Source organism: Rhodofomes roseus (assembly GCF_022264815.1).
Source record: "Rhodofomes roseus strain CIRM-BRFM 1785 chromosome Unknown C8Q71scaffold_19, whole genome shotgun sequence".
Lineage (NCBI taxonomy): Eukaryota > Fungi > Basidiomycota > Agaricomycetes > Polyporales > Fomitopsidaceae > Rhodofomes > Rhodofomes roseus.
Genome location: NW_025952975.1, coordinates 51,693 through 76,878, shown reverse-complemented (window position 1 = coordinate 76,878; position 25,186 = coordinate 51,693). Strand labels below are relative to the sequence as shown.

General features: G+C 57.4%; 8 protein-coding genes across 8 annotated transcripts; 4 read left to right on the top strand and 4 right to left on the bottom strand.

Moving 5' to 3' along the window:
- Window positions 1-2,836: 2,836 nt before the first annotated feature.
- On the bottom strand, window positions 2,837-5,704 carry C8Q71DRAFT_191239 (uncharacterized protein). Its single transcript, XM_047916873.1, has 4 exons — window positions 5,383-5,704; window positions 3,664-5,317; window positions 3,286-3,614; window positions 2,837-3,235 (listed from the first exon to the last, which is right to left on the bottom strand). Exons 1-4 carry the CDS (start codon window positions 5,498-5,500, stop codon window positions 3,099-3,101), a joined length of 2,238 nt encoding a protein of 745 aa, XP_047775885.1. The 5' UTR covers window positions 5,501-5,704; the 3' UTR covers window positions 2,837-3,098.
- A 1-nt stretch (window position 5,705) lies between these two features.
- C8Q71DRAFT_191160 (mitogen activated protein kinase-like protein) lies at window positions 5,706-7,440 on the top strand. Its single transcript, XM_047916871.1, has 9 exons — window positions 5,706-5,884; window positions 5,943-6,219; window positions 6,287-6,382; window positions 6,442-6,533; window positions 6,589-6,713; window positions 6,777-6,934; window positions 6,985-7,071; window positions 7,126-7,225; window positions 7,280-7,440. The coding sequence occupies exons 1-9, from the start codon at window positions 5,784-5,786 to the stop codon at window positions 7,321-7,323; spliced, it is 1,080 nt and encodes a 359-aa protein (XP_047775884.1). The 5' UTR covers window positions 5,706-5,783; the 3' UTR covers window positions 7,324-7,440.
- Window positions 7,441-7,572: 132 nt separating this feature from the next.
- Window positions 7,573-9,490, top strand: C8Q71DRAFT_191365 (6-phosphogluconate dehydrogenase C-terminal domain-like protein). Its single transcript, XM_047916874.1, has 5 exons — window positions 7,573-8,369; window positions 8,420-8,543; window positions 8,594-9,086; window positions 9,157-9,299; window positions 9,356-9,490. Exons 1-5 carry the CDS (start codon window positions 7,692-7,694, stop codon window positions 9,385-9,387), a joined length of 1,470 nt encoding a protein of 489 aa, XP_047775883.1. The 5' UTR covers window positions 7,573-7,691; the 3' UTR covers window positions 9,388-9,490.
- Window positions 9,491-11,479, top strand: C8Q71DRAFT_191171 (alpha-ketoacid dehydrogenase kinase). The gene is made up of 8 exons (XM_047916872.1): window positions 9,491-9,660; window positions 9,710-9,787; window positions 9,840-9,955; window positions 10,009-10,235; window positions 10,286-10,634; window positions 10,684-10,724; window positions 10,773-11,163; window positions 11,232-11,479. Exons 1-8 carry the CDS (start codon window positions 9,594-9,596, stop codon window positions 11,340-11,342), a joined length of 1,380 nt encoding a protein of 459 aa, XP_047775882.1. The 5' UTR covers window positions 9,491-9,593; the 3' UTR covers window positions 11,343-11,479.
- Window positions 11,480-11,498: 19 nt separating this feature from the next.
- Window positions 11,499-14,298, bottom strand: C8Q71DRAFT_774216 (uncharacterized protein). The gene is made up of 2 exons (XM_047924513.1): window positions 13,982-14,298; window positions 11,499-13,935 (listed from the first exon to the last, which is right to left on the bottom strand). The coding sequence occupies exons 1-2, from the start codon at window positions 14,209-14,211 to the stop codon at window positions 11,616-11,618; spliced, it is 2,550 nt and encodes an 849-aa protein (XP_047775881.1). The 5' UTR covers window positions 14,212-14,298; the 3' UTR covers window positions 11,499-11,615.
- Window positions 14,299-14,744: 446 nt separating this feature from the next.
- Window positions 14,745-16,464, top strand: C8Q71DRAFT_191060 (uncharacterized protein). Its single transcript, XM_047916870.1, has 8 exons — window positions 14,745-14,929; window positions 14,981-15,040; window positions 15,090-15,101; window positions 15,159-15,164; window positions 15,220-15,266; window positions 15,319-15,471; window positions 15,521-15,994; window positions 16,050-16,464. The coding sequence occupies exons 1-8, from the start codon at window positions 14,906-14,908 to the stop codon at window positions 16,348-16,350; spliced, it is 1,077 nt and encodes a 358-aa protein (XP_047775880.1). The 5' UTR covers window positions 14,745-14,905; the 3' UTR covers window positions 16,351-16,464.
- Window positions 16,465-16,577: 113 nt separating this feature from the next.
- On the bottom strand, window positions 16,578-20,252 carry C8Q71DRAFT_875548 (uncharacterized protein; the record flags this gene model as incomplete). The annotated part of the gene is made up of 5 exons (XM_047928391.1): window positions 20,109-20,252; window positions 19,867-20,044; window positions 19,748-19,816; window positions 19,544-19,697; window positions 16,578-19,487 (listed from the first exon to the last, which is right to left on the bottom strand). The coding sequence occupies exons 1-5, from the start codon at window positions 20,128-20,130 to the stop codon at window positions 16,578-16,580; spliced, it is 3,333 nt and encodes a 1,110-aa protein (XP_047775879.1). The 5' UTR covers window positions 20,131-20,252.
- Window positions 20,253-20,444: 192 nt separating this feature from the next.
- On the bottom strand, window positions 20,445-23,749 carry C8Q71DRAFT_875534 (uncharacterized protein). Its single transcript, XM_047928390.1, has 3 exons — window positions 23,239-23,749; window positions 21,045-23,180; window positions 20,445-20,997 (listed from the first exon to the last, which is right to left on the bottom strand). The coding sequence occupies exons 1-3, from the start codon at window positions 23,628-23,630 to the stop codon at window positions 20,592-20,594; spliced, it is 2,934 nt and encodes a 977-aa protein (XP_047775878.1). The 5' UTR covers window positions 23,631-23,749; the 3' UTR covers window positions 20,445-20,591.
- Between the last annotated feature and the right edge of the window lie 1,437 nt (window positions 23,750-25,186).

The following is a 25,186-nucleotide window of genomic DNA, read 5'->3' as shown; positions in this document are numbered from 1 at the left end:
AAATAGTGCTACTATCTCCATAAGTTGGACACTGGTCTTGTTGTTATTGTTGTTGTTGTTTCCCTTTATTGTCACTGAGGGCGGAGCCCTATGTAGACATAATCTGTACGTAGTTCAGTCCATAGTCCGTCAATTGAATCGCGGTGTATGCTCAACAGAGGGTGCCGAGATAGAGTATAGTATGGTACAGTAATGGTGATCAGGGTATAGTATGGGGTATAGTGAGAGTCTTGTCACAGCAGTCATATATGCGTGTCGAGGCAATCGGGTTTGTTCGCCTTACAAGGAGAGCACACCGTATGTGGTCGTGAAATGCATCAGGAAAAAACATTCTGTCTTAAGTGGTCTTGTGGAGAGCAATAAGTGTCATCAAGTGTCATTATGTGCCACAAGTGCTTAAGGTAAGTCGATTTCTTCATTTGTCTTAATTGAGTTCCATTAAGTAACCAAAGTAAACACTCATTCCAAGCAAGAATAATGTTTTTTCATCCTTACTGGGGTAACTTCTCTCATGATTCTGCTGTGTTTGTGCATATGCTGTCATAACAGGCATCCCAGATGCAAAAATGTTGCCCAAAATAATCTGCCATTTCCCAGAATTGAACCCCTGACCTGCTACACTAATTTCTCACACTCTCAGCACAAACTTCTGACCACTACACCATAGGTCCCTGTGCTTGTTCCCTTGCACAATAAGCTATATTGACTATCTTTCTGGACTTAGAGAAATCTGCAATTGCTGCCCCCTGTTAGCCCAGCCCCTGTGCATCCCTGGGCTCTCAGACTGGCCTCATTTCTTCTTGGCACTATCTGTTGCCTTGCAGACCTTGTGTAGACTCACAATTTGCTCAAGGCCAGGCTTCTTGTCTCACTTTGTATGCTTAAATGTTCTTTTTCTGTCTTTCACCCTTAACAGGCCAAATATGTCCAAATCCTTGACAATATGACTTTGACCACATTGAGCAATCTGACATCTCATCATGCATATTTATTAGTTAAGAGGTCATTTGCCAACTAATGTGTACTTATGCATCTTAATCTGTAGTACTGAAGTTGCATATCCTCCAACTTGGGGACAAGACAAATTTCTCAAAGGTGCTATAGTTCACTTCAGCGGTCTTCATGCACATAGTGCACTTAATTGAGGAACACAAGTTATGAAAGATTGAATAAGATTAGGTGCTCTTCATTCAAGACTGCTGAAGTTAGAAGTGTTTTTCCTGATGCTGACCTGTAGCATGGATGTAACGGAACAATGAGCCCATCACCTTTGGCTCGGTCAGGAGGTGACAGAGCGATCCCACTACGGCTGGTCCAAGGTCGTGTGCGAGTCTGGTGTGGTGGTCATCGTGCGCCAGGCATTCGAGGAGGAAGTGATAGACCATCTCGCAGGCGGTATCGCAGTTCAGGCAGATGGGTGAGTCGGTTCATTGAATGCGGTGGAGGTGCTGTTGTAGTGGGGCATGTTCTGTTCATAACTGGAAGAGTATGCTCGCATGTTGTTGCGGTAGCTGCTCGACTAGCTTCCCGTACTTTTGTGAGGGCAGGTCGGGGTTGATCCTGTCCATCCTCTCTGTCCTAGGGGAGGCTTGCCATTCCACTCTTGCCTGTTTGTGCCAGGGTTGCTCGTTCAGCATCTGCCATACTTTCAAGAGGCTGGCTGGTAGGCCGTTCTGCAGCCATCTTGGTAGTTGGTTCTCCTCGCTCCCTGGACACTGGTCTACAAACCTCCAAAGTCCCACAAACAAACAAGTATGATAACTTGGTATACAGCTAAATACAAGGAAATGCAAATGAATCACCATGCCCATCACGTCAAATTGTAATGGCCCTCTCCTATGGGGCTTCATACTCTCAATGATGTCATCCCAGTCCATGCCAACACAAGGTCCTGGACTGGTTGATTGCATCCCACTTTGCACCCTTGTGGAACATGTCATGATCATGAACTTTGTTGCAGACCTGAATGATTGAGCTACCTCTCACAGCGGACAAGTCGGCTTTTAACAAATCGGAACATTGGTCTTACATAGCAAGGGTCAGTAGTTTTCTAAGCGGCCATGTACGGTTATGTAACATGGCGCTTAAATATGGAATGTTCACTGCATGTAAGAAATTCCGTACATAGGTATTAAAAGATGTTATGTTTGGCTACAGTACATTGACCACATGTATCCTGCATGTTAGCAACACGTACATTGAGACTAAATACTGTATGGTCAGAGAATGGTAGTCACTCTAGCATTGTCAGCACAGTTATAATGTTAGAATCTCGTGCATTGCGGGAACAAGGGCGCACAACCGGAATGTAATCACAATGTAAGAGGGGCTGCACACATTAAAAATGTAATGACAATGTAAGACATACATTTCAAATGTAATGACAATGTAAGCACAATGTTAGAGGGGCCTTCTTACATTGCGATTACATTTTGAATGTGCGCCCTTTGTTCCCGCAATGCACGAGATTCTAACATTATAACCGTGCTGACAATGCTAGAGTGACTACCATTCTCTGACCATACAGTATTTAGTCTCAATGTACGTGTTGCTAACATGCAGGATACATGTGGTCAATGTACTGTAGCCAAACATAACATCTTTTAATACCTATGTACGAAATTTCTTACATGCGGTGAACATTCCATATTTAAGCGCCATGATACGTAACCGTACATGGCCGCTTAGAAAACTACTGACCCTTGCTATGTAAGACCAATGTTCCGATTTGTTAAAAGCCGACTTGTCCGCTGTGTCTGGAGAGGACATTCCTTGACCGTTGATATACTGCATGCTGGCAAGGACTTGAGGTCCAAAGGGCAGTCTGATGTCCAAATTTCTGGATGCTGGAGAGCAATCAGATAGGATAGGATGCACAAGTGTTTATGATTAGTAGGGGTTCAGCCATGTTGATTGCAGTACGATGAGATGCAATATGAACACAAAAGCATTACATAGCAGTACAGAACAAGTGATCAAATCCCTGTAGATGCGCTGAGTAAACATCTAGCACGTTGTGCGACTTAAATTATACATGATCTCTGGACCTACTGCAACACGGAGATACTACTTTTGTACAAACAACAGCCAAGTACAACTTAACCATCCATGCTAAACAGGTCATCGTCGTCGCCAGTGAGCACTGGACCGCTGAGAGGGCTGAGTGACCCTTGCGGATTGTAGAGCCGCCCGCTCGGGTTACGTGCACCATTGCCAACGTTGCCTTGTGGACCACCTGTCAAATATTGCGTGAGAACTAGAAGACGCGGTCAACGGGGTACATACGTGTTGCGGCAGCAGAATAGGATAGACGCGAAAAGACGGTCTCTAGGCCTCCTAAGGAAGCCGCATTGCTTGCCGTAGAGGCCTGTGCGCTGAAGTGCACGAGGGACTCCAACGCACTCGCGGCGCCAGGCGATGTACTATGCCACTCGCCCGACGAGCTTTGCGCGTGTCCAAACGCCTTCGTCCCTGGTGAGTACCCGCCCACCTGACTGAACGCTCCCGGCGTAGACGGCGACGCGATGACCGGCGGCGGCAGGGCATGAATCCTCGAATATCCTGCTGCCAAGCCTTGAGGCAGACTTTGGCCGGGTGCGTGCGCTTGCAATGGTCTGGTAGACAGTGAGTGTGCATTTACGAACATGGTTGTTTGAAGCGTACCCATCGTTGCCTGGCTGCGCAGGGTGGCGCTGCTGTCCATAGAAAACATCCGACGACGGACTGCCCATAGGGGGACGATTACCTAGTGCGCTGGTACGGGGTGGTGACAACGCTCCCGAAGCGAAGTTGGGTACGTGCGTGCCAGAGAAATTGGCATGGGGCGGCCCGTTGTTACTGGTCGCGTGCAGTGCTGACAGTCCGCCACCGAGTAGATTGGTACGTTGCTGCACCTTCGAATTGAGGTAATGGTGATGAATACCAGGAAGGAATGCCGCGGAAGCGTTGGATGGTGACAGCATGTCCTCGCTTGATCTGCCCGCAAGGCCAGAATTGGACGTGAATGAGCTGGGCGTACCGTTACCGAGGCCACCGCTGGCCACGCTCATTCCGGCAGCGCCTGCTAGATCAGACGCGCCCGCACCAGCACCTCCGTTGTCCGCCCATATTGATTTGATATCCTGTAGCAAAGACGGCGCCGGGACGGATCGAGAATATCTGTGATGTTGGCCTTCCAATGACGGCCGTTGTCCCCCAGCTCCATCACGATCTGAACCCATCATATTCGGACGGGCGCCATTCGTGCGAGACAGCCTCCTCGATCTCTCTTCAGGCGTTAGTAGATCCGTCAAGGAACTGGGAAGGAATTCTTCCAGATCCTCGTCCTCGACCACAACCTCGCCAACTACACCTCCGTCCAGTCTCCGAGATGGACGGTCATTCGACCAGGTCATCATTGTCCCCAAGGATGCTGAGAGCCCAGAGCGATTCGCGAACGCATTAGACGCATCCTCTTCTCCCTGGATCGCAAACACGGTGCGAGACCCTGGCGCCGAGAAGGGAGAAGTAGATAGACCGGCGGCATGAGGAGACGTACCCGGCGAGAAACCGTTGAGGCGAGCAGGACGGCCAACAGACTCGGAGGAGCGGGGAGGCGAGCCGATCGGCCCAAAGTCGACAGGCGGTGAACCATGCGCGTCTCCCATTCGTCGGGGGGCGGAGGGAGTACTCGTCGGAAGGGTACCAAACACGTTAGTATCCGCGTTGTCCAAAGGTTCGACCGGGGCGGACTCGGCTTCAGTCGAGGGGGGAGGAGATACCGTAGTCGAGGCATCAGGCGCCGGCGCTGCGGGCGGTTTGCCCTGAGCAGGTGCGCTCGGCAGCTTGTTGCTTTCGTCGGGCAGACCGAAGGAGGCGAAATCGGTGTCCTTGACAGGCGGTGCAGGAGTCGAGGGCGACAAGGTGGCCTTCAAAGGCATGGGAATGCCTGACCGCGAGCTGCCTGCCAGAGCTCGAGTCGGCGCGGTCGAGCCTGAGAGCAGACCAGCATGATTCTGGGCAGCGCCGGGAGCGCCGCCCCGCGCACCGCTCTTCTGACCACGTCTGCCACCCTCGCGGCCGCCGCTCGAGCTGCCGCCTGCTTGTGCGGCAAGCTGGGCAGCCTTCTTGTTCTTCCTGTCCATGGACATGCTCTGCCCGGGCAGGATATGGGCGAGGGCACACTTGTGTCCGAACTTGCAGTTACCCTTGACGAACCACGAGCAGACCTCCTTGTGCTGCCCAGGTTCGAGGACAGCATGGGAGAAGGGGCACGAAGAGCCTGCAGTGCACGAGCCGACTTTGAAAAATTTGCACGGGACATGGGAGAGGTCCTTGGCTGCGCACGAGTACAAACGGGTGCTTAATGCTCGACGGGGGCGCATATTGACAACCAGGACGTACTCTTCGCCGCGCTCTTCGCCTTTCCGCCCTTGTCTCTTTCCCGGTCCTTCTCGCGCTCGACCTCTCTAACGGGCTCTGGGGTGCCGTCGACGTCGGATCTGTTGTCTGCTGCCGGCATGAGGGGCGTGCGGTGCGATGGAGGGCGATGCAGGAGGAGCGGGATGGGACAAGGCGGGCTGGACGGTCCTGGGGACGAACGGCAGGCGGCGGTGGTCGTCCAAACGCGGCCTCCTCCCCCACGTGGTGCAATTTTAGGGCGGGACCCGATCCTTTCGGGACGCGAAACAAATGCGAAATGATATTGGATATGATATTGTCAATGATAATTAACAGACGCCCGGCCGCCCCTCTCCCTCCTCCGAGTCTCTCGCGCACGCATCCCGCCACCACCGCTCCCCGCCATGGCCGACGCCGACGACCGCGTCGCGGCCAGCAACTTCGTCGTTGGCTCAAACTACCAGATACTCGATGTGATCGGCGAAGGTGCATACGGCATCGTCTGGTGCGTTGCTGCCGCCCTCGTACCCGCCATCCTAGACAGACCCCGCACGATGCTCCAGCTCGGCCCTCCACGTCCCGTCCCAGCGCAAGGTCGCCATAAAGCGCATAACGCCCTTTGATCACTCCATGTTCTGCCTCCGCACCCTCCGCGAGATCAAGCTCCTCCGCCACTTCCATCACGAGAACATCATCTCCATACTGGATATCCTCCGCCCGCCCAGTCTCGAGGAGTTCAAAGAAGTGTACCTCGTGCAGGAGCTCATGGAGACAGATCTCCATCGTGTCATCCGCACCCAAGAACTCAGCGACGATCACTGCCAATACTTCATTTACCAGGTAAACGCATGCTTCGCCTCGCATGTGCACCCTTGGTCTCGACACACTAACGATCGTATTGATCCAGACGCTTCGAGCGCTGAAGGCGTTGCACTCGGCCGATGTGCTCCACCGAGATCTCAAACCATCCAACCTGCTGCTGAACGCCAATTGCGACCTGAAGGTCAGATCACTCACTACAGTAATGTCCGAGTGAAGCCGTCTAAGCTGCCGTTCCTCTAGCTTTGTGACTTTGGCCTTGCCCGTTCCGCGCGCCCACCGCCAAATTTCGCAAACGACAGCAGCACATTCATGACGGAGTACGTCGCGACACGGTGCGTCTGACGATCGGCTGCTGGGGGTCCCCTTGACAACGCGTACTCGTGTCAGATGGTACCGTGCACCAGAGGTGATGCTCACCTTCAAGGAATATACACGAGCCATCGACATCTGGAGCGTCGGCTGTGTCCTCGCGGAAATGCTGAGCGGAAAGCCTCTTTTCCCTGGCAGAGATTGTACGTGATCTAAACCATTCGTGGTGTTGCATGTTCATGACGTGTTTTCCATCGACACTACAGACCATCATCAACTTTCTATTATACTTGACGTGCTCGGCACGCCCTCGCTCGACGATTTCTATGCCATCACCTCTCCGCGTTCAAGAGAGTATATCCGTGCGCTACCCTTCAGGAAGAAGAAGCCCTTCAGCGTGCTATTCCCGAACGCGAATCCATTGGTGAGAGTCTGAGCCTATGACCCACCTGGCTCGGTTAACGGCGGCGACAGGCACTGGATCTCATGGACAAATGCCTTACATTCAGTCCAAAACGCCGGATTGAGGTGGACGAGGCGTTGAAACATCCATATTTGGAGGTACGCCGCACATCGCAGCGAAATGTCATGCAATTCGTCATCTGTTTATAATAGGCCTACCACGACGCGCAAGATGAGCCGACGGCAGAGCCACTTGACCCATCGTTCTTCGACTTCGACTATGGAGAAGCCCTCGGCAAGGAGGAGCTGAAAGGTGCGTGCGGGGACCCTTGCACCACGCGCAACGGCACTGACCTCGAATTGCCAGTTCTTATCTACGAAGAGGTTACGCGGCCACGACCGCCGCGGTAGCCAAATGTTGCTTGAGCTTAAGTGTCAGTGTAAGATGTGCTTGGAGACGCGGATACCCCTGCAGCAGGCCGAAAAGTAGCACGGCCGTTAATGTGTACATGTATGTATGACGGCGCAAACTAATCATCATCGTCGCCCGCACTCAATGAATATACTTCCGTGATCGGAGGTGTGCACGTGGCGTGTGATCGCGAAGTTGGCTATGACGTCGGCCATGTCGCCGACGCTCGAGCGATGTTCAGCCATGCACACCTCCCTCTGTTCACTCCCGACATGGCTGACAAGTTCAAACAGGTATATCTCGATAGAAACATACACAGCCCGCATTGACGAACACATACCAGATTGGCATCATAGGCGCGGGCTCAATGGGCTCGGGCATGACCATGCTCTTCGCGGAGAACGGGCTCCAAGTCGGCGTCTTCGACGTCAAGCCCCAGAACATCGACAACCTCGCTCAAAATCTCGTCAGCGGCCTCGACCGCAGCATCCACGAGCGCGTGCACTCCTTCAAGGAGTACACGCCCTTCCTCGAGTTCCTCGGCGGTAAGAGCACGCCCAAGCTCTTCGTCTTCAGCATCCCGCACGGCAGCCCCGCAGACAAGGTCATAGAAGACATCGACGAGTATCTGACCGACGGAGACATCATCCTCGATGGCGGAAATGAGTGGTATGAAAACGCAAGGCGCCGCCAGAAAGCGCTGCAGCCTCGCGGCGTGTCGTACCTGTCCATGGGCGTGTCCGGAGGGTACCAGGCTGCGCGTCGCGGGCCGTCCATCTCCCCGAGCGGCGACAAAAAGGCGCTTGACTCTGTCTTGCCGCTGCTCGAGAAGTTCGCGGCGAAGGATCCAAAGACGGGACTTCCCTGCGTTGCGAACCTCGGACCGTCGAGCTGCGGGCACTATGTCAAGATGGCGCACAACGGCATCGAGCAGGGCATCCTCGGTGTCGTCAACGAGGCTTGGGAGCTGCTGTACAAGTGCATGCATATCCCGTTGGACGAGATTGCAAAGACCTGGGACAAATGGGGAAGTGAAGGCGAACTGGTGCGTTGTGTGCATTTTCCTCCACGCGAGGGATTGACTTCGCATTCAAGAAACGAAACTACCTCGTTAACATCGGCGCGGAAATCTGCGGCAGACACCATCCAAACGGTCCGCCAAGCCATGTCGTGAATGAAGTGCAAGACAAGGTTGTCCAGGACGCTGATGAAAGCGAAGGTAGAGCAGGCGTGCATGCAGCCAATGCAAACGCACTGATGAGTATAAAGGTACCGGCTTCTGGACGGTCGTTGAGGCAGCCAATCGACATGTCTCCGCGCCCACGATAGCGGCCGCCCACTTCTTCCGTATTGCGTCCGCCGACCGAGCCCAGCGGATGCAAGTGGTCGAGAACCTCGGACAGGGTTTGGGCGCTGCAAGGAAGCAGCAAGTGGATGATGCCTTCCGGACACAGTTCGTGGAGGATCTTCGACTAGCGGTGTACTGCGGCTGCCTGGCGTCGTTCGCGCAGGGCCTGAACCTTATTGCTCGGGCGAGCGAGGACGAAGGCTGGGGAGTGAATCTGGGGACGTGTATGCAGATCTGGAGAGAGGGGTGCATCATCCGCTCGGAGTACATCGCCGACATTCTGCAGCCCGTTCTCGAGCAGTCTGGCGGAGTCACGAACGTTCTGACGCTGCCCGTCGTCGGCGAGGAGGTCCGACGCACAATGCCTGCGCTGAGGAGAGTGGTCGGGCTGGGCCTGGAGTGGAATGCTCACATGTGAGTCTGGCTAGCTGGATTGCCGGGAGGAGGGCTGACTCGGATCCGGACCGGGTGTGATCGACCCCAGACCGGCACTGAGCGCGAGTCTGGAGTACTTCAAGTATTGTGCGGGGAAGCACCTGCCAAGCCAGTTCATGGAGGCGGAGATGGACTACTTTGGGGCGCACTCATATGACCTCAAGTCGGAGGGGCCTGGGGAGGTTCAGAAGGGTGCGTGTTCTGGATGTGTGTTGATGCATGGGCCGGCTTCTGACCATAGCCGGCAGGGAAACATCACTTTGAGTGGAAGCCGGCGTAGGGTCGACGGCGGAAGTAGAGCGGACAGCGAGCGTAGCAGCAGATGGAATGCAAATGTGTACTATAGTCTATAGACTCAGAGTAGCGGATGTGTTGTACACGGTGGCTGCTGGAATCATGTGAAAGGCGGTTATGGCGGCCATGTGACCTGCGTCCTGTCCATTTCACCGCGACCCCGCGCAGGCCAGTCCGCCGTCCTGCTCTCCCATGTTCCGCATCACCCCCGCCCTCTGGGAGAGGATCCACCACTATGCCTCCTTTCCCCAGACTGGAGGTCCGTCGCCCGCCACCCCGTCTCCGCCGTGAAACTCATTGTGTCCCAGTCTCTCTCCAGCAGATGGTCCTCTTCGGACAGAATCCGAGTCAGGGAACGCTCTTCGGAGCGAGTCAGTTCTTGCTCGGTGAGTGCGTTGTTTCGCGCCCTTCATACAGCAGCTCATCCGCACTGTACAGAGGAGCTCCCCGTGCGCCTCGCACACCGCGTAAAGGAGCTCGACCAGTTGCCCCACAACCTCAGCGCGATGCCTTCCATCAACAGGGTAAAGGAGTGGTATGCTCAGTCTTTTGAGGTGCGTCCTACGTCATTCCGTGCTGGCTGCAGGGCTTACATGATCCTTTACAGGAACTCATCTCGTTCCCGACACCAAAGCTACCCCGGCATATCCGCGACGCGCTCTCGGCATCAAACTCCGAGACTGTCCTCCCGGAGTCCACGCCAAATCCCTCCCTCCCCTTTTTTGTCGACGACTACGGAGGGCCTACGGGCACAGGACTGGGGCTTGCGTCGGGGACGAAGGTCGGCAACTCGAATGGGCAGAAGCACAAGATGCGTATTCCAATGGAGCGGAGGTACGTCTCCTGCTCCACTCACCGGAACAACCATCGACTTTCGCGCACAGATACTACGCGAACACATCGAAGGTTGAGTGGCCACCCGAAGTCCAGGAATTCAACCGCAGATTCACCAAGACGCTGGAGTACATCAAGCGGCGGCACGACCCAACAGTCACAACCGTCGCTCAGGGTGTCCTCGAGTGGAAACGAAGTCAGAATGCGCGCAATATCAATCTCGACGTGCAACATTGGCTCGATCGGTTCTACCTTTCTCGAATAGGAATCCGGTTCCTCATCGGACAACGTGCGAGGTTCGCGTTCTGGCCCTGCATCTGTGCTCATAGCGTTACAGACATTGCCTTGAACACACTGCAACCACACCCGGATTACGTTGGGATTATCTGCACAAGAGCGGTGAGTGTCACACAGCGGGATCCGGCTCAGCTGTTGACCCTGCGATCAGAATGTACACGACATTGTGCAAGAAGCGATCGAGAACGCCCGGTATGTCTTCCGTGTCACACGACAGCCGGGTGCTGATCCAGCACTTAGCTTTGTCTGCGAGGAACACTATGCCATGTTCAAAGGACCGCCGGTGCAATTAATCTGTCCGAAAGACCTGCACTTTGCCTACGTCCCGGGCCATCTGTCGCACATCTGCTTCGAGCTGCTGAAGAACTCGCTCCGGGCGGTCGTCGAGCGCCTGGGGCCTGAGCACGAAGACAGCTTCCCGCCGATCAAGGTCATCGTCGTCGAGGGCAAGGAAGACATCACCATCAAGATCTCCGACGAGGGCGGCGGCATCCCGCGCAGCGCGATCCCGCTCATCTGGACATATATGTACACCACCATGGAGGCGCAGAACATCGACCAGGACTTCCAGGCTAGTGACTTCAAGGCGCCCATGGCGGGCTTCGGATATGGCCTACCGCTGTCGAGATTGGTATGTACCCCACCCGTCTATCGAGCCCGCGGCGCGCCACTGACCGTACCGCCCCGATCGTCTTGCAGTACGCACGATACTTCGGCGGTGACCTGCGCCTCATTTCGATGGACGGCTTCGGTACCGATGTCTACATCCATCTCAACCGGCTGTCCAGCAATCGGGAACCCCTGCCCTGAGCGCGGCGCACGCACTCTCACAAGGCTTACCATATTCACCCATATTCGTCCATTGCATTGCATTGCATCGTCGTCACGCTGTACCAACTTACTGAAGCATGTACCATACGTCCGCCACGTCCACTCACGCATTCCTCCGTTCATGATGATATCTGATCATTGTTCATGCATGCATATCCCCGTGCAAAGTACAATCCGAACATTTCTTGTGTATGCGATAGCAGTATGAAAGCAAGTGCGACAACATGCGTGAAAGCGAAAGTACAGTAAAAATCAAGTCGGTTCGTCGTCCGCAGAGCCATCCCACCGCCGTTTCATAGGCAGCCTAGTGTAGGACGCGACCTGTGATGATGGAACCCGTTGACGGACAGTATCGTAAGAATATGAGGGATGCCATCCTTGCTGCTGATCCATGGACGAGGGCCCGGCGTACGACGGACCCATGTCAGACAGCTGCGGCAAGGGCGCCATCGTCATGTGCGAGTGCGAGTAAGAGGTGGACGCCTGCGAAGGGACCGCCACGGGCATTGAGGCGGCCTGCTGGTGCTCCTGCCGGTGCCGCTTGCGCTGCTGCTGCATCGCGCCGTCAACGGCCATCTCGAGCGACTCGACCTCCTCTCGCAGCCGCTCGTTCGCGAACTTGAGCTGCTGCAGCTCGTACTGCCAGCTGCTCTCGCGCCGCGCGATGAGCTCGTCGAACACGTTCTCTGCGCCGGAATGGATGAGGCGCGCGCCAGGCATCGTCGCGAGGGCGTCGACGTCGAGGCGGCGCACCTGGCAGACGACGGGGCGTGGTGGCGGCGAGCCGCGAGGGAGATGGTGCGTCGCCCGTTCATCCGGTGGGCGGTAGAAAGTGACGCGGACGAGGATCTGCGTCCCATCCTTGCGCTTCATGTCGCAGTTGACCGCACGCGACTCCGGCAACATGTGCTCCCCGCCAGCCTGCGCCGCGCGTCCGCTCACCAACGCGAGGGCCTCCCCCAGCGCGCGCTGCGCCTCCGGCGGCGCAACCCCGCCGATGAAATCGCTGACCATCCGCCCGATGACCTCTGTCGCGCCCCAGCCGAGGACGTCCGCAACCGCGTGCGCGGCAAAGAGCCACGTCCCGCCCGTGCTGACGAGCCCCCAGAACTCGTGCTGCTCCTCCACTCGCGTCTCCTCGCCGCTCTCGGGGTCGCGCTTGACCACTGTCGTGGCAGGCGCGAGACCGCCCGCGCGCGCGACAGGGCCCCATTCGAGCTGCGGCATGCTGCGGACGCGGCCAGAAAGGATGATCGCCTTGCGGGCCTTGCCTGGCTCCGCGTGCAGCCGCCCGCGGCACTCGAGCCAAACGAGGTCGCCGCGCTTGGTGCGTATCCGGAAGAGCAGGTCTACCTTCCTGCGGCCTGCGCGCAGGGTGACGGCGGCGGGAGTGCCGGGGCCGGGGGTGACGGAGCTGTCCTTGAGCTCGCGCGTGAGCGGGACGACGTCTGCGCGGTGACAGAACTCTGCGAGGGAGCGGCCGACGAGCTCGGAGGGCTCGTAGCCGAGCACGTCGCGCACGGACGGCGAGACATACAGGAAGACGCCCTTGAGGGACACGACGTGGACAAAGTCGGGGGAGGCGGCGAGGAGGAGTAGGTTGAGTGGCTTGTTGCTGTCGTATGGGTCTACTGGCTGTTCGGTCGCGGAGGACGATGCCGTGGTGACCGGCGCCACGCTTGCACTTGAGTGGACCACGCCGCTGCCGGAGCTCCCGGGCAGCGCGGAAGGCAAGGTGCCCAGAAAGTCGGCATCGGAGAGGAGGGTGAGCAGGTCGTGAGACACGCCAGACATGGCCGCGGAGGCAGTCCGCCAGTTGCGCTGCACGGGGGCGTGGGGAGGGCTGAACGGTGCCCTGCGCGAGTAGTCGACCATGTAGGAGCCGTCGCGGAGCTTTTGCAAGATGGCGCTGGGCTGTTCGGCGAGGTCGACCTGGAAGCCGACATAGTAGGCGATCTCGTCCTGGTCGTCGGGGACAGGGATGATGGAGACGAGGTTGATGAAGGCCTGGCCGCCCTTGCGATAGTTGATGATGCTCGTCTGGTACTCTTTGTGGCTGGCGCAGGCGAGCTTGAGTGCGTGGGCGGCCTCGGGCGCGGTGTGGCGGCGGGGCTCGCCGCGCTGGACTCTGCCGTCCGGTGCTTGGAGGAAGCGGCAGTTGCGGCCGAGGACGTCGTGCTCGGAGTAGCCTGTGAGGTTGCAGAAAGAGGGCGAGGCGTAGACGAGCGGGTAGTCGAAGCGGCGGGCGTCGACGACGACGAAGGAGCAGGACATGTCGACGGGACCGAGGTGGATCTTGGGGTTGAGGCGGTTGGCGACGCGGCTGAGGAGGGAGAGAAAGTCGAAGCCGGAGGCGGAGTAGACGGGGAGGCCGTGGGAGGGCGGGAGGGCGATGGGGAGCGGGGCGGGGTCGGGGTAGGGGCTGCGGGTGGCCGAGACGGGGGTCTGGACGAGGCGGGCGGGGGCGTAGGCCGAGTGGTCGGGCGCAGTGGGCGGCTGGTAGGAGGGCGGGTGCGTGGGCGGGTGGTGGTAGACGTGCTGGTGGTACTTTGGGAGGGCGGCATTGGACGCGCTGGACGACGGTCAAGGGGGGCTATGTGCGCGGGGCCGGTACTTACAAGTCGTGCGAATACCTATCGTACGGGGTGTTGGACCACCAGGAGGCGGTCATGGGGCTGGCGGACGCGGCGGGCGGGAGGTAGCCGGGCGGGAGGACCTCTGCGCCGCCGCCGGGGGCGAGGGTGGGTGCGCCGGAGATGGCGGCGGGGAACTGGAAGTGGACATTGGTGCTGAAGATGGGGTCGGGGTCGGGGAGGGGGTAGGGGTCGAGGTAGCGTTGGAAGGGCATGGGGGAGGAGGAGATGCAGGGACCCGCACACGGGCCACTTCTTGAATGCGCGCGCTCGCTCCAAATGCGGACCACCCTGTGGACGCTTATGGGACCTGTCAGGACCCCGCAACTCTCCCGCCCACGTCGCCCGATGGCCCTCGTCGCTGCACAGGCCCGTCGCCGGCTGTGCAGCACGTCGAGGGCGCGGCGGCGAGGCGAGCCTCAGGCGGTGAGGAGAGGGCGGGCGAGGCGGTGAGGAGAGGGCGGTTTCCGCTGGAGTCGGACTGGTGCCGCCGCGGCGATTCCGGGGCGATCAACTCCGGCAGCAGCAGGCCATCGTCCGTGCGCATCCCCAGAGGCTATGTGGCACGGCGTCCAAGGCAGGCATAAGCAGCGACGCCGCCGCCGACGCGCGCACATCACCCGCCCCGCCACTCCTCGCTTCCCCCGCCCGCGACGCGTCGGGGCGCCACCCGCGAACAATCACGACCGGTGCGCCTCCACGCTTCCCATCGGAGCAACCGCGGCTTGAACGCGCTGCAGATAGTGTCGAGGAAAGGCCGCGCCTGGGCGGACAAGACGCGGACAAGACGCGACCCGACGCTGGCCCGCCCACTGTGTGCACGTGACGTGCATCGATAGTCGCCTTCGCCCGGGTCTGCCTGTGTATATAGCCCTCCTCGCGCTCTCCTCCTCCTCCTCCTCTCGCAGAATGGGTATCCTCGACATCGTCCCCGTACGCCCCTCCCTCCGTCCCGTATCCGCGTCTACTCACCCGCAGCTGCAGGCCGGTGTCCTCACCGGCGACAACGTTCGCAAGCTCTTCGAGTACGCAAAGGAGCATCAGGTATGGCCCCCCTCCTCTCCCTGTGTCCCCCTGCTCACTTGGACCCCAGTTCGCCATCCCCGTAAGTCTTGCGCGTTTTCATCGTGAATCCCTCTCACCCGGTGCCATCGTGAATTAGGCCATTGTGAGTGCGCCTCCCCCGCGCCTCGCTTGCCGCCCTAATGTCCGCTCGCCCGCAGAACGTCACCTCTTCTTCCACCGCAAACGCCGTGCTCGAGGCCGCCCGGTGCGCTGCCCCGATGGCCCTATCGCCGCCCCCGCTGACCCCACCCCCGCAGCGACATCAAGAGCCCCATCATCATCCAAGTCTCCCAGGGCGGCGCCGCCTACTTCGCCGGCAAGGGCCTCGCCAACGACAAGCAGCAGGCCTCCATCGCCGGCGCCGTCGCCGCCGCCCACCACGTCCGTCTCGTCGCCAAGGCATACGGCGTGTACGTCGTTCATGCAATCACATGCGCACCCGCTGACCGTGGCCCGCAGCCCCGTCGTGATGCACTCGGACCACTGCGCCCACAAGCTCCTCCCCTGGTTCGACGGCATGCTCGCCGCCGACGAGGCCTACCACAAGCAGCACGGCGAGCCCCTCTTCTCCTCCCACATGCTCGACCTCTCCGAGGAGCCCAAGGACGACAACATCGCCACCTGCGTCAAGTACTTCTCCCGCATGGCCCCCCTCGGCATCTGGCTCGAGATGGAGATCGGCATCACCGGCGGCGAGGAGGACGGCGTCGACAACACCGGCGTAGACAACAACAAGCTCTACACCCAGCCCGAGGACATCTGGGACGTCTACTCCGCCCTCTCCAAGATCGGCCCCAACTTCTCCATCGCCGCCGCCTTTGGCAACGTCCACGGCGTCTACAAGCCCGGCAACGTCCACCTCCACCCCGAACTCCTCCAGAAGCACCAGCTCTACGCCGAGAACAAGATCGCCGACGGCAAGAAGAAGCCCCTGTGCGTACCCCTCCCCCCACCCCTCCCCGTACCCCGCGCTGACCTTCCCGCCCAGCTTCCTCGTCTTCCACGGCGGCTCCGGCTCCACCAAGGACGAGATCAAGACCGCCGTCCAGAACGGCGTCGTCAAGATGAACGTCGACACCGACACCCAGTTCGCCTACCTCGTCGGCATCCGCGACTTTGTCCAGAACAAGAGCGGCTACCTCCAGAGCCAGGTCGGCAACCCCGAGGGCCCCGACAAGCCCAACAAGAAGTACTACGACCCCCGTGTCTGGGTCCGCGAGGGCGAGAAGACCCTCACCGTCCGTGTCAAAGAGGCCTGCGCGGACCTCGGCAACGTCGACCGTCTGTGACGTGCTTGTGTACCGTAGGCAACGGAAGAAGTTCAAATCTGTATACCAAAGGCATTGTACTACAGAATATAGCATACAATCCACAGCCTAAAATGCGCATCACCATGACCCGGCGCATATTGAACAAATTGAATGTAAATATCGACGGACGCGCGACGTACAGCAGCAAGCAGTCAGTGAAAGAAGTCCTTCCGTAGTCCACTGCGAACACGTCCGTCCATCTACAATCACAGAACACATCCGCCCAATAAAGACTGTATGTTCTCCGCCAACTTCTCCGCGCTCACACCCACTGCGCCCGCTTGCCCAACCTCTCCCTCGTTGCCGCCTGAATCCACAGACATGAGCGGCTTCAAGGACTCCCAGAACGCCGCTACCTCTGCATCATCGAGGCAGCCGTTGACCGCTGGCTCCCCAACGCCGCCAGCCGGCAGGTCGCTGAGCAGAGCCTCAAGTTCACTCGAGGCCAGCGAGTCAGAGTCCGTGCCAAACCACTCGGCCGGGTTATAGTTCGGCTCTGAAAGGCCGCCCATCCAGTCGGCAAAGTCTGAGCTTAGCCCGCTGAACGCGTCGGTCGAGCCTTGGCCAAGTGTCGTCGAGTCGTCTTCGGTACCCTCGGAGCTCTGGGAGTGGACTATGAATGGATCAGCGTATGCGGTCCCGGCCTCGCACGGTGGCCGTTCCTCAGACGTTGCTGCGCTCTCCCCAGCATCGAGTCCAAGCTCTGATGTCGTCGGTGTGGGGAAGTCAGACTCCGTGGGGGTTGGTGCTGACGCTTCTGGCTTTGCGACGCCGTCTCCCGCACACACAGCCCTTGGCGTAAGCTGCGACGTAGGTTCCTCGTTGTCGGCATCCGGGTCGTCCGCCATCTCTGCAGCCTCCTCAGCTCCCCAGTCGTCCCCATCGACTGGAGACAGAATCGGGCTTGACGGAGGCAGAGGAGATGACGGTGGTAGCAACTCGCCCCAATTTCGCCTACCCGGCCGCTCTTCACGCCCACGAAGACCCACTGGGCCCCAGAACGGATCATCGAATCCATCGGCGTCACTGCTCGCGACTGGTAAGGTGCTGGACAGGGGATCATCTTCATCGGCGGCCTGGTCGTCTGCATGACTCGAGGCTTGCGAGCTGCTCGTGCGTAGCTCTCCACTTGACCGTCGGGCGGAGAACAGCGGGCCCCTACCTTTGTACAGGCTAGGCAGCTTTGGAGACCGCGACACCGAGCGTCGTCGCTTCGGCGTGAACAGAGGCGACCCGAAGAGGTCATCATCGTCTCCCGTGAGCGATCGCCTTGACCGTCTCGGGGTCTTTGGTGTTCTGGGCGTCTTTGGCGTAGAGGGCAGAGGTATTTGCTCTGGGGCGACCGCGAGCAAGCCTTGTAACGAGGCTGAAGATCCAGAGGCAGGCAGTGTTGATCGCGACCTGAGTGGAGATGAGAATATGGCAAAATCGGAGCTCTCTGCGACTAAAGGTCTTGGTGGTGTCCTCGGCCTTGTCCCAGAAGCCAAGGAGAGCTGGTTTGCCTTGCTCGCATTCCCCAAGACTACGGGCGAGCTCGGAGCACTTGTCCCCGCAGCACTAGGCATCTGCGCGGGCTCGGTTGAGGCCATCGACGCGGGATTCGATCTTGTTCGTGTTCGTTGTCTTTCCCTCTCTCTTCTGCGCTGTCGTCTGGCATCCTTTTCCGTTTCCTTCTTCACCTGCTCTGCCTCAAGCTGCGCCCGTACATGCTCCGCGAGGCGAGGTTGCGTCGCAGTTGTTGTTCGCGCCCATTCAGGAACAACGTATGGTCTCCGCTTCGCCCTCGGCGGAGAGGGTGGTTTTGAGCCAGCGCCGCGGTCGACTGCTTTACCTTTGTCCCTCGGCGAGTGTCCGGGAGATGAACTGCCAGGACTTCCCACAACATTCTCCGCGTCAGCAGTCTCCGCGCTGCTGGTCAGAGTCCGCTTTCGCTCGCGTTCCTTTTCCTCCATGATTTCGCTCAGCGTCCGCTTTCGCTTCATACCTCTACCTCCCAACCCTGCAGCCCCTTGGCTGGAAGACGACGATGGCGATGAAGAGTGCTCTAACTCGCGCAGCTTCGGAATGGGAATGACAGGATGGTAGATCGTGTGATCACGGTAGTGCGCATCGATAGAGATTGAACTCGAGGTGGTGCGGCTCCTATGATGGTCGTCCTGTCCTTCGGCTGCAGGTGGTTCCTTCGATGTGCGGGCACGCTGAGTGGGTGGTAGTTCGGTCGTACCAGCCGCAGGCGTTGGGGCTGGAGTTGGCAGTACACCCAATCCAGGCCCAGGTACGGTAGTGGACGCAGCTGGAGGCGGTTTGCATACTTCCTTCCCCTTCCCATCACGCTCTTTCTTCTTGAAGGCACTGGGGTTGACGTTCTCCTTGTCCAAGAAGACGATCTCGTCATCTTCGGGCGGCTGCTGCTTCACATTGACGTAGGCGGCGGCCAAGCGCGACGAGAAATACGAGGTGAATGCCTGAGGTAGGGCAAGTGGGCCAGGCGCAGTCAAGAATCTCAGCGTCGCAGGGGTTTGGGTCTGGGCGCCCGAAGCGTGCCCAGGTATACTTTGCGACTGCGTAGCCGCAGACGACGATGTAGGGTTTCGCGTGAGGTCGGCAGGAGAGACGGTACCTGGTGGAGCTACCGGAGCCTGCGGCGCACTCAGTAGCACGCGCAAAGCATCTACCAAGGCAGAATTGGGCTGCGAGGTACTCTCGGCAGACCCTGTGGTCGCGGATGCGTCGATAGAAGAAATGGCGCCAAGCAATCCGCTATTCTTCCCCGGCGTGGCGGCAAGGGCGCACAGTAGAGTGTGCAGCGCGCTTGGGTTGGATTCAGCAGGTGGCTGAGAGGCCGCCTTCGTAGAATGTGATGTCGCAGCCGTCTGCGCAGACGTCACTGAGGAAGAGACTTGGGAAGAACTGGATCGTTTCGCAGATGATGTCCCAGAAGTGGAGCGTGATGTGCTTGACGCGCTCTTGGCCTGTTTGTGGTCAGAAGACTTGCTTCGGGAGGTCGTGGATGTTGATTTGGATGTTGATGACGAAGCTCGCATGGGAAGTGGCGTTGTAGAGAGCAGACTCCTTCTCTCGTTAGCCCACTTGGGTTGTCCTGGCTTAACTGCGCACTAATGAGACAGTCAGGTCCACGCTCTAGCCCGCAATCAGCTACTATGTCACGTACTTCCTTGACTGTCAGCAGCACTTGGAGCGCATCCTCTCCTGAGCTATCGTTCATGAGGGTGCCCACGACCTTCTTGCTGCCAGAGTCACGCAGCCCCCGAGAAAGCAGGCCCAGACCGAGTGCGACGCCGAGCGAGTCTGGGGGATGGCCTTGGCTGCGATAGAGTAAAGGACTGACCAGAGTTAGAGACAATTGAGTACGAACCTGTATGATTCGAGCGGGTCGCGGACATATACGGAGAAGTCGCGATTTGGATCGAGCAATAACTCCGGACTGCGACGAGCAAAGATTTAGATCGGAAGTTCTACGGTGTACTAACTTACCTCGCGTCACATATGGCCTCCAGACACGGTCGTAGCGGGATCCTGCCGAACGCTACGGCGTCCGCATCGTCCGGGTCCCCCGCACGCGGCGCCGGGCGTATAATCTCGACGTCCATAGTCTCGTCGCATCTCGCTAGCATGTATTGCGGGGAGATATTGATGGTGTACAGGGCGCGCACTGCGGCACAGACGCGAGCACTCGTGAGGACTTCTGCAGGTCATGGCGGGTCATGGTTACTTACCTGGCAAACTACGCGTCTCCATGGCTTGCAATCCTGCTTAAGTAGTCTATATAGCAGCATGCACAGTTATGTTGGGTTCTACGCGTGAAGAAGGGCAGAAACGCGTTGTGCACGAGTCGGTGGATGGTGGCAGCAGCAATGACCAGCCCAATGCGCGTAAACGAACCTAGGCGCCTGGACGCGATTCGGTCACGTGTTGTGGCTTCGTTCGTCCCTGGGGATCGGCGGCCTCCCCAACATCCTTCCTTTTTGGGAAATCTCGATCGCTCACCTAATCACCCCTTATCCGGTATCGCTCGCTCGCGCATCGTCCGCCCAGATCTCTCCAGGCCACCTGGCGACTCAGACCATGGCAGCGCCGCTCAACTTCATGGTCCTACCGCCTCAACGACCACCAGACCATGGAATTCGTAGACAACAGTGTTACAAGACATAAGTGAGGCTACATAACCCGGACCATCAAAGATGCGCTCGTTCGAGTCCCTAGAAGACCCCATATGAATCCCGCCTCTTCTGCGACCTCTCGGGCGACGGAGGCAGCGGCCGCTTTTTTGTTGGGCGGCCTTCGGAAGGGATCTTTGGGTGCTCGGTGAGTGATTCTTGGTGTGTGTCTGGAACGTGCTTTGCGCTCGCGCTTGTCGCAGCAAGCTGCTGCGTGGGAACCTGGTCATTTTGGCCGTCTGAGGTCTCCCTGTCTGAGATCGGAAGTTGCTCCAAAGTGGCTGTGAATTGCTGCAACGACGCGAGAAAAATATTGGCCTTTGCTTTGTCCGTCTGTCTGATCGTCTTGCCGTCTAGCAACTCGCGTAATTGATCAAGTTTGGGTGCCATTCTAGACAATTCAAATAAGGTGCGCGAAACAGCTTGTTCGTCGAGGGCGGCTTTTGCGCTCGAACCGAGGAGTGCGCTCTGAAGTTGATTAGGTTGGTCCATAACAAAGATCGCAAAACAAAACATACGAAGTTGAAGTCGTCACGGGGCAGCTGTCCAATATCCGTGTCCGCCGAGTCCGCCCGAATTGCAGTGACTGTCTTCATGATTGGCGCACCATCTGAGTTAGGTAAGTGGTCCTTCGTGCTCTCGTCTTCTGATTCTAAGCATGTCTCGTCAGAATCCAGCATATCAATGATTGCGGATGCCGCCTGCGCCGTTGGAGATCGTGCAGGCATACCCACTGCATCTCCGCCACATTGGATTTCACGAGATTCAGTGTGACGTAGTTGCAGAGCGTACGCCTCAGCCAGAGACGTAGGAAGGGTGATTTCAGGAAGATTTGATGCAATCCCCAACAAACGGTATTGCTTTAACCGGATCATGACAGCTCGGATATGCTTGCATGCGCCGCCGCGGTTCAAGAAGTCGTGGCATGTGCAAGTTGCGGTACCGTCAAAGGTAACCTTGATGTTATACTTGTTTGACGTCTTCTCCACGGCTAATGCACGTTGTGACCAGCACTCGAAGTGAAGGGTGCGTGCATCATCTTCACTCAGAACAGCTTGACTGAGCTGGCCTTCCGTGATCAACCTCTCCGCTCGAGTATCCCGGTCCTCGTCCAGAACAAGGTATGCGATCCCGATTTTCGGTGCCATGCCTTGCTGACTCGGTGACTGTTGACCAAGTGCTACAGTACCTCCTGGAAGCTGTGCGATCATCTCCCGTAAACGTACGTTCTGCTCCACTTCCATGCGACGCTGGCGAAAAATAGCCGGGATGATCACCTCGATCATGAGCTTGATCATGACATCAGGCCGGAGGCGGCGGCCATTCTGTTCATGTTGACGGATGTGACCACGCTTGAGAACCCGGTTGAAGACCTCAAGATGGTTTGTTGTCGTGAGGACGCCCTCGACTTCGGTACGCAATAGGCATGCAGCCACAGATCGGCCATAATCTGACCAACTCTTCCACAGGTTGTCAGTCGTCCAGTACCCAAGGAGGTAGTCCACGTGGACAATTCCCTTCTCTGCAGCAATGTCATCGAGCTGTTCAAGCACAAGACGTTCTTCTTCAAGCAACTCTCGGGCTAGCTCGATCGTCCGGGTATGCAGCAAGTTTTCCTCGAGATGTCGCAGGCGGTCTTGAACGTCGTGTTGTACTGCAGTTGCATTACCAACTTCGCGATCACGATGGTTCTTCCATGATTGCCGGACGTGGAATTTGCAGAGAAGCAGCCATAGCTGGGGCCAAACTTGAAGTAAGGCCCCACGTTCCTTCATGTCCGTATCTGTAATGGCCACCAACGGCTGAAATTGCTCCCCAGAGTGTCCAAACCTGGACCCATGACTGTTCACTGCCACACGCCACTCTGCCAGCAACTTCGCGAGGATGTCGGTATTGTAACCGGCAGCGGTATGCTGGTTGCCGCTTGGGGCGGAGAACATCAGAAAAGCCAGAGGTATGCCTTTGCGATCCTTGTCGATAGCCATAGTGATGAAGAGTAAGATCCGGCTGTTGCAGATCCCAAAGGTGCCATCGAGCAAGAATTGATCCTGGTGCGCATAGGTCCATGCTGCCTCGTACATCTCAGTCGTTGCGATGCATACCTCCAGCCTTTCACCCTTGTCTTCACGTGCCTTGTAATGAAAGATAGCATCTTTGAGTGTGCGATTGAATGATGGCGAGCTTTCGTCCAGCCATTCGTCAATATTGATTTGCGCAGGTGTTTTTGTGTTGATTCCTCGTGACCGATTGAACTGGCGATAAAGTGCACGATTGTCACCACGAACGAGAACCCAGCGATACGGGCAGTTGTGCAGGCTTTCAGTGGGGAAGTTCGGGTAAGCGTGTGCCATAACAAGCTCCTGATTCTTCCGTCTGACAGCCGCCCATGTTGCCCCCTCCTGCAGCTGCTCCAACGCGGTCTTGTAGACATCGGGATGCACCGGAATAGCGGGACGCTGAGTTATGCCAGCCTGTTCGCAAGCATCATTGTGCTCGAGGTACCCTCGTATCCGTAAAACCTCCGAGGTTGGATGAACGTAGGTCACCTCAGAGTGTGCAAGGCAGCTTGTGAACGGGAATGGAACCTTCCGCTTCTTGCTATTTGTCTCTTGATGGTCGTACCCGCAGCGACTGTAGGATCTCGGGTCAGTCCAGACTTAGTGTGTCGCATCTTACTGCAGAAGCTCACCATTGGAACAGGACTCTTCGCGATTTCGACGTTTTCCGGCTCCACTGCTGTGCCCAACAAGTGCCGATGCTCTCGAGTGCGTCGGAATTGAGCTTCAATTTTCTGAGAAGGGATTGAGCTTGCTGTTGACTCTCGGCATCCGTAGCAAACAGTTGATCCGACAACGTGTTCATATTTCCCGTCAAATTGTTGTCGTAGAGGTCCTTTACTGCAGCGCGTTGCTCAGTTGACAAGACCAACTTCTCGACAGGTACCAAAGCCGCCGTGCTTCGGGCACTCATAGATCTCTTGCCGCCACTAGGTGCCTCGCAGGGTTCGTGTTCGGAGTCATGGCTTGGGCCACTGCTGGCAGTTGTGAAACGAACTCGGAAGGTTGGTGCTTTTGGAGGCATGGCAGGGGCGAGGGATTAGTGTAGCAAGTCATCTCAATTTATCTGTATTTATAGTACATGTTTTGGCCACACCGATGACAGTGTGGCCCTCCAGTCAAAGCGGAATCAAACACAGGTGGCCTGGAGAGATCTGGGCGGACGATGCGCGAGCGAGCGATACCGGATAAGGGGTGATTAGGTGAGCGATCGAGATTTCCCAAAAAGGAAGGATGTTGGGGAGGCCGCCGATCCCGTCCCTGGTCTCAAGCTCTCAAGACTCAGACATTGGCGACGATGACTTTGACCAGCTCAGCAATGATGTTCATTTGGGGGAACAAGAAGACGACCCCGGGGTTTGATATGTAGTACAGCAAAAGGCATGGGAGTGTACTGGTACATGCAGCACGGTTGTCTATGGGCAATAAAACACGGATCCGAGTCTATTCGTGAACGAGAAAGTACAACTACAGTAAGTGAACGAGGAGGAATCAAGAGCCGGGTATCAAGAAAGGCAGGACAAGACTAAACCTAGACAACTTATACGCTGAGGAGAGTAAGGAACTGATTCGAGGGTGCAAACTCGGGGTCGTCTTCTAAACACATTCAGTAACAACAGTCCGGTCTATAGGTAGGTGAACCGTCAGACTCCGAGAAGTGATGAGGTATGGCAAGGACTGACCCGCAACCGCAGCAAGAATCGCAGCACAGGTCGTCACAGCAAGCATCGCAGCAAATACCGCCGCAACAAGTGTCGCAACAGAGAACGGGTTGATTATAAGGGCGGTTCATTCGCGACAGGTAGTGTCGCTGCGGCGGAAGCTGAGGGCTGTAGATCATTTGCGGCTGCACGGCAGGCTGTGAATAGACCGTGCGCATCTCCGGTGCTGCATTCGCGCGACGACGAGCATGATCAGATATGCCCAGTCAGAGAGGGGGGATGCGCACCGGAAGGGTAATATCCACCGGCCCAGTACATGTCGTGCAAGCCATTGGAAGAGCGACGAACGTGATAGACAGCGGGCCCGGGACGTTGGGGGTACATGAAACGCATAAACGGCAGTGGGGGTCAAGTTGCGCAGAGCTGGGCGGAGTGGAGGGATGAGCAGACGTCACCAGTCCTCGATTCACAGTATTTCAGTGCCGGAGAGCGTCCGAGATCGGGAGAAGAGTGAAAATGACGAACGAGAGACATCGGTAAACAGTGTTCACAGGTAGCGCCCCCGGCGCCAGAAAAAGTGCGAAATGAAAAGCACGATGCACCCGGTGAGAGTCGTACCGCGCACGAAGAGGAAGGACGGGGCCCTCACTCTGTGACGGCTCGGACGAGAACACATCCACGTGTAGTTGGATGTGCGAGAATGAGTCCGCGGGCTATGCGATTGGTACATAAAGTTGTCGCGGAAGGCAGCGATATAGTCACAGGAGGCGGCGGAAGGCCCCCATATCACCAGCTGCTCAGGTGATGCTGCGTACAGAGAGCGTACCGAGGGCAACGGTTGTCCGGAGTGAGGATGCGCACTCGTCTGATTTGGCTTGTGAGACACTCTTTGACGCATAGACGTTCGGCGGGAGGGGTC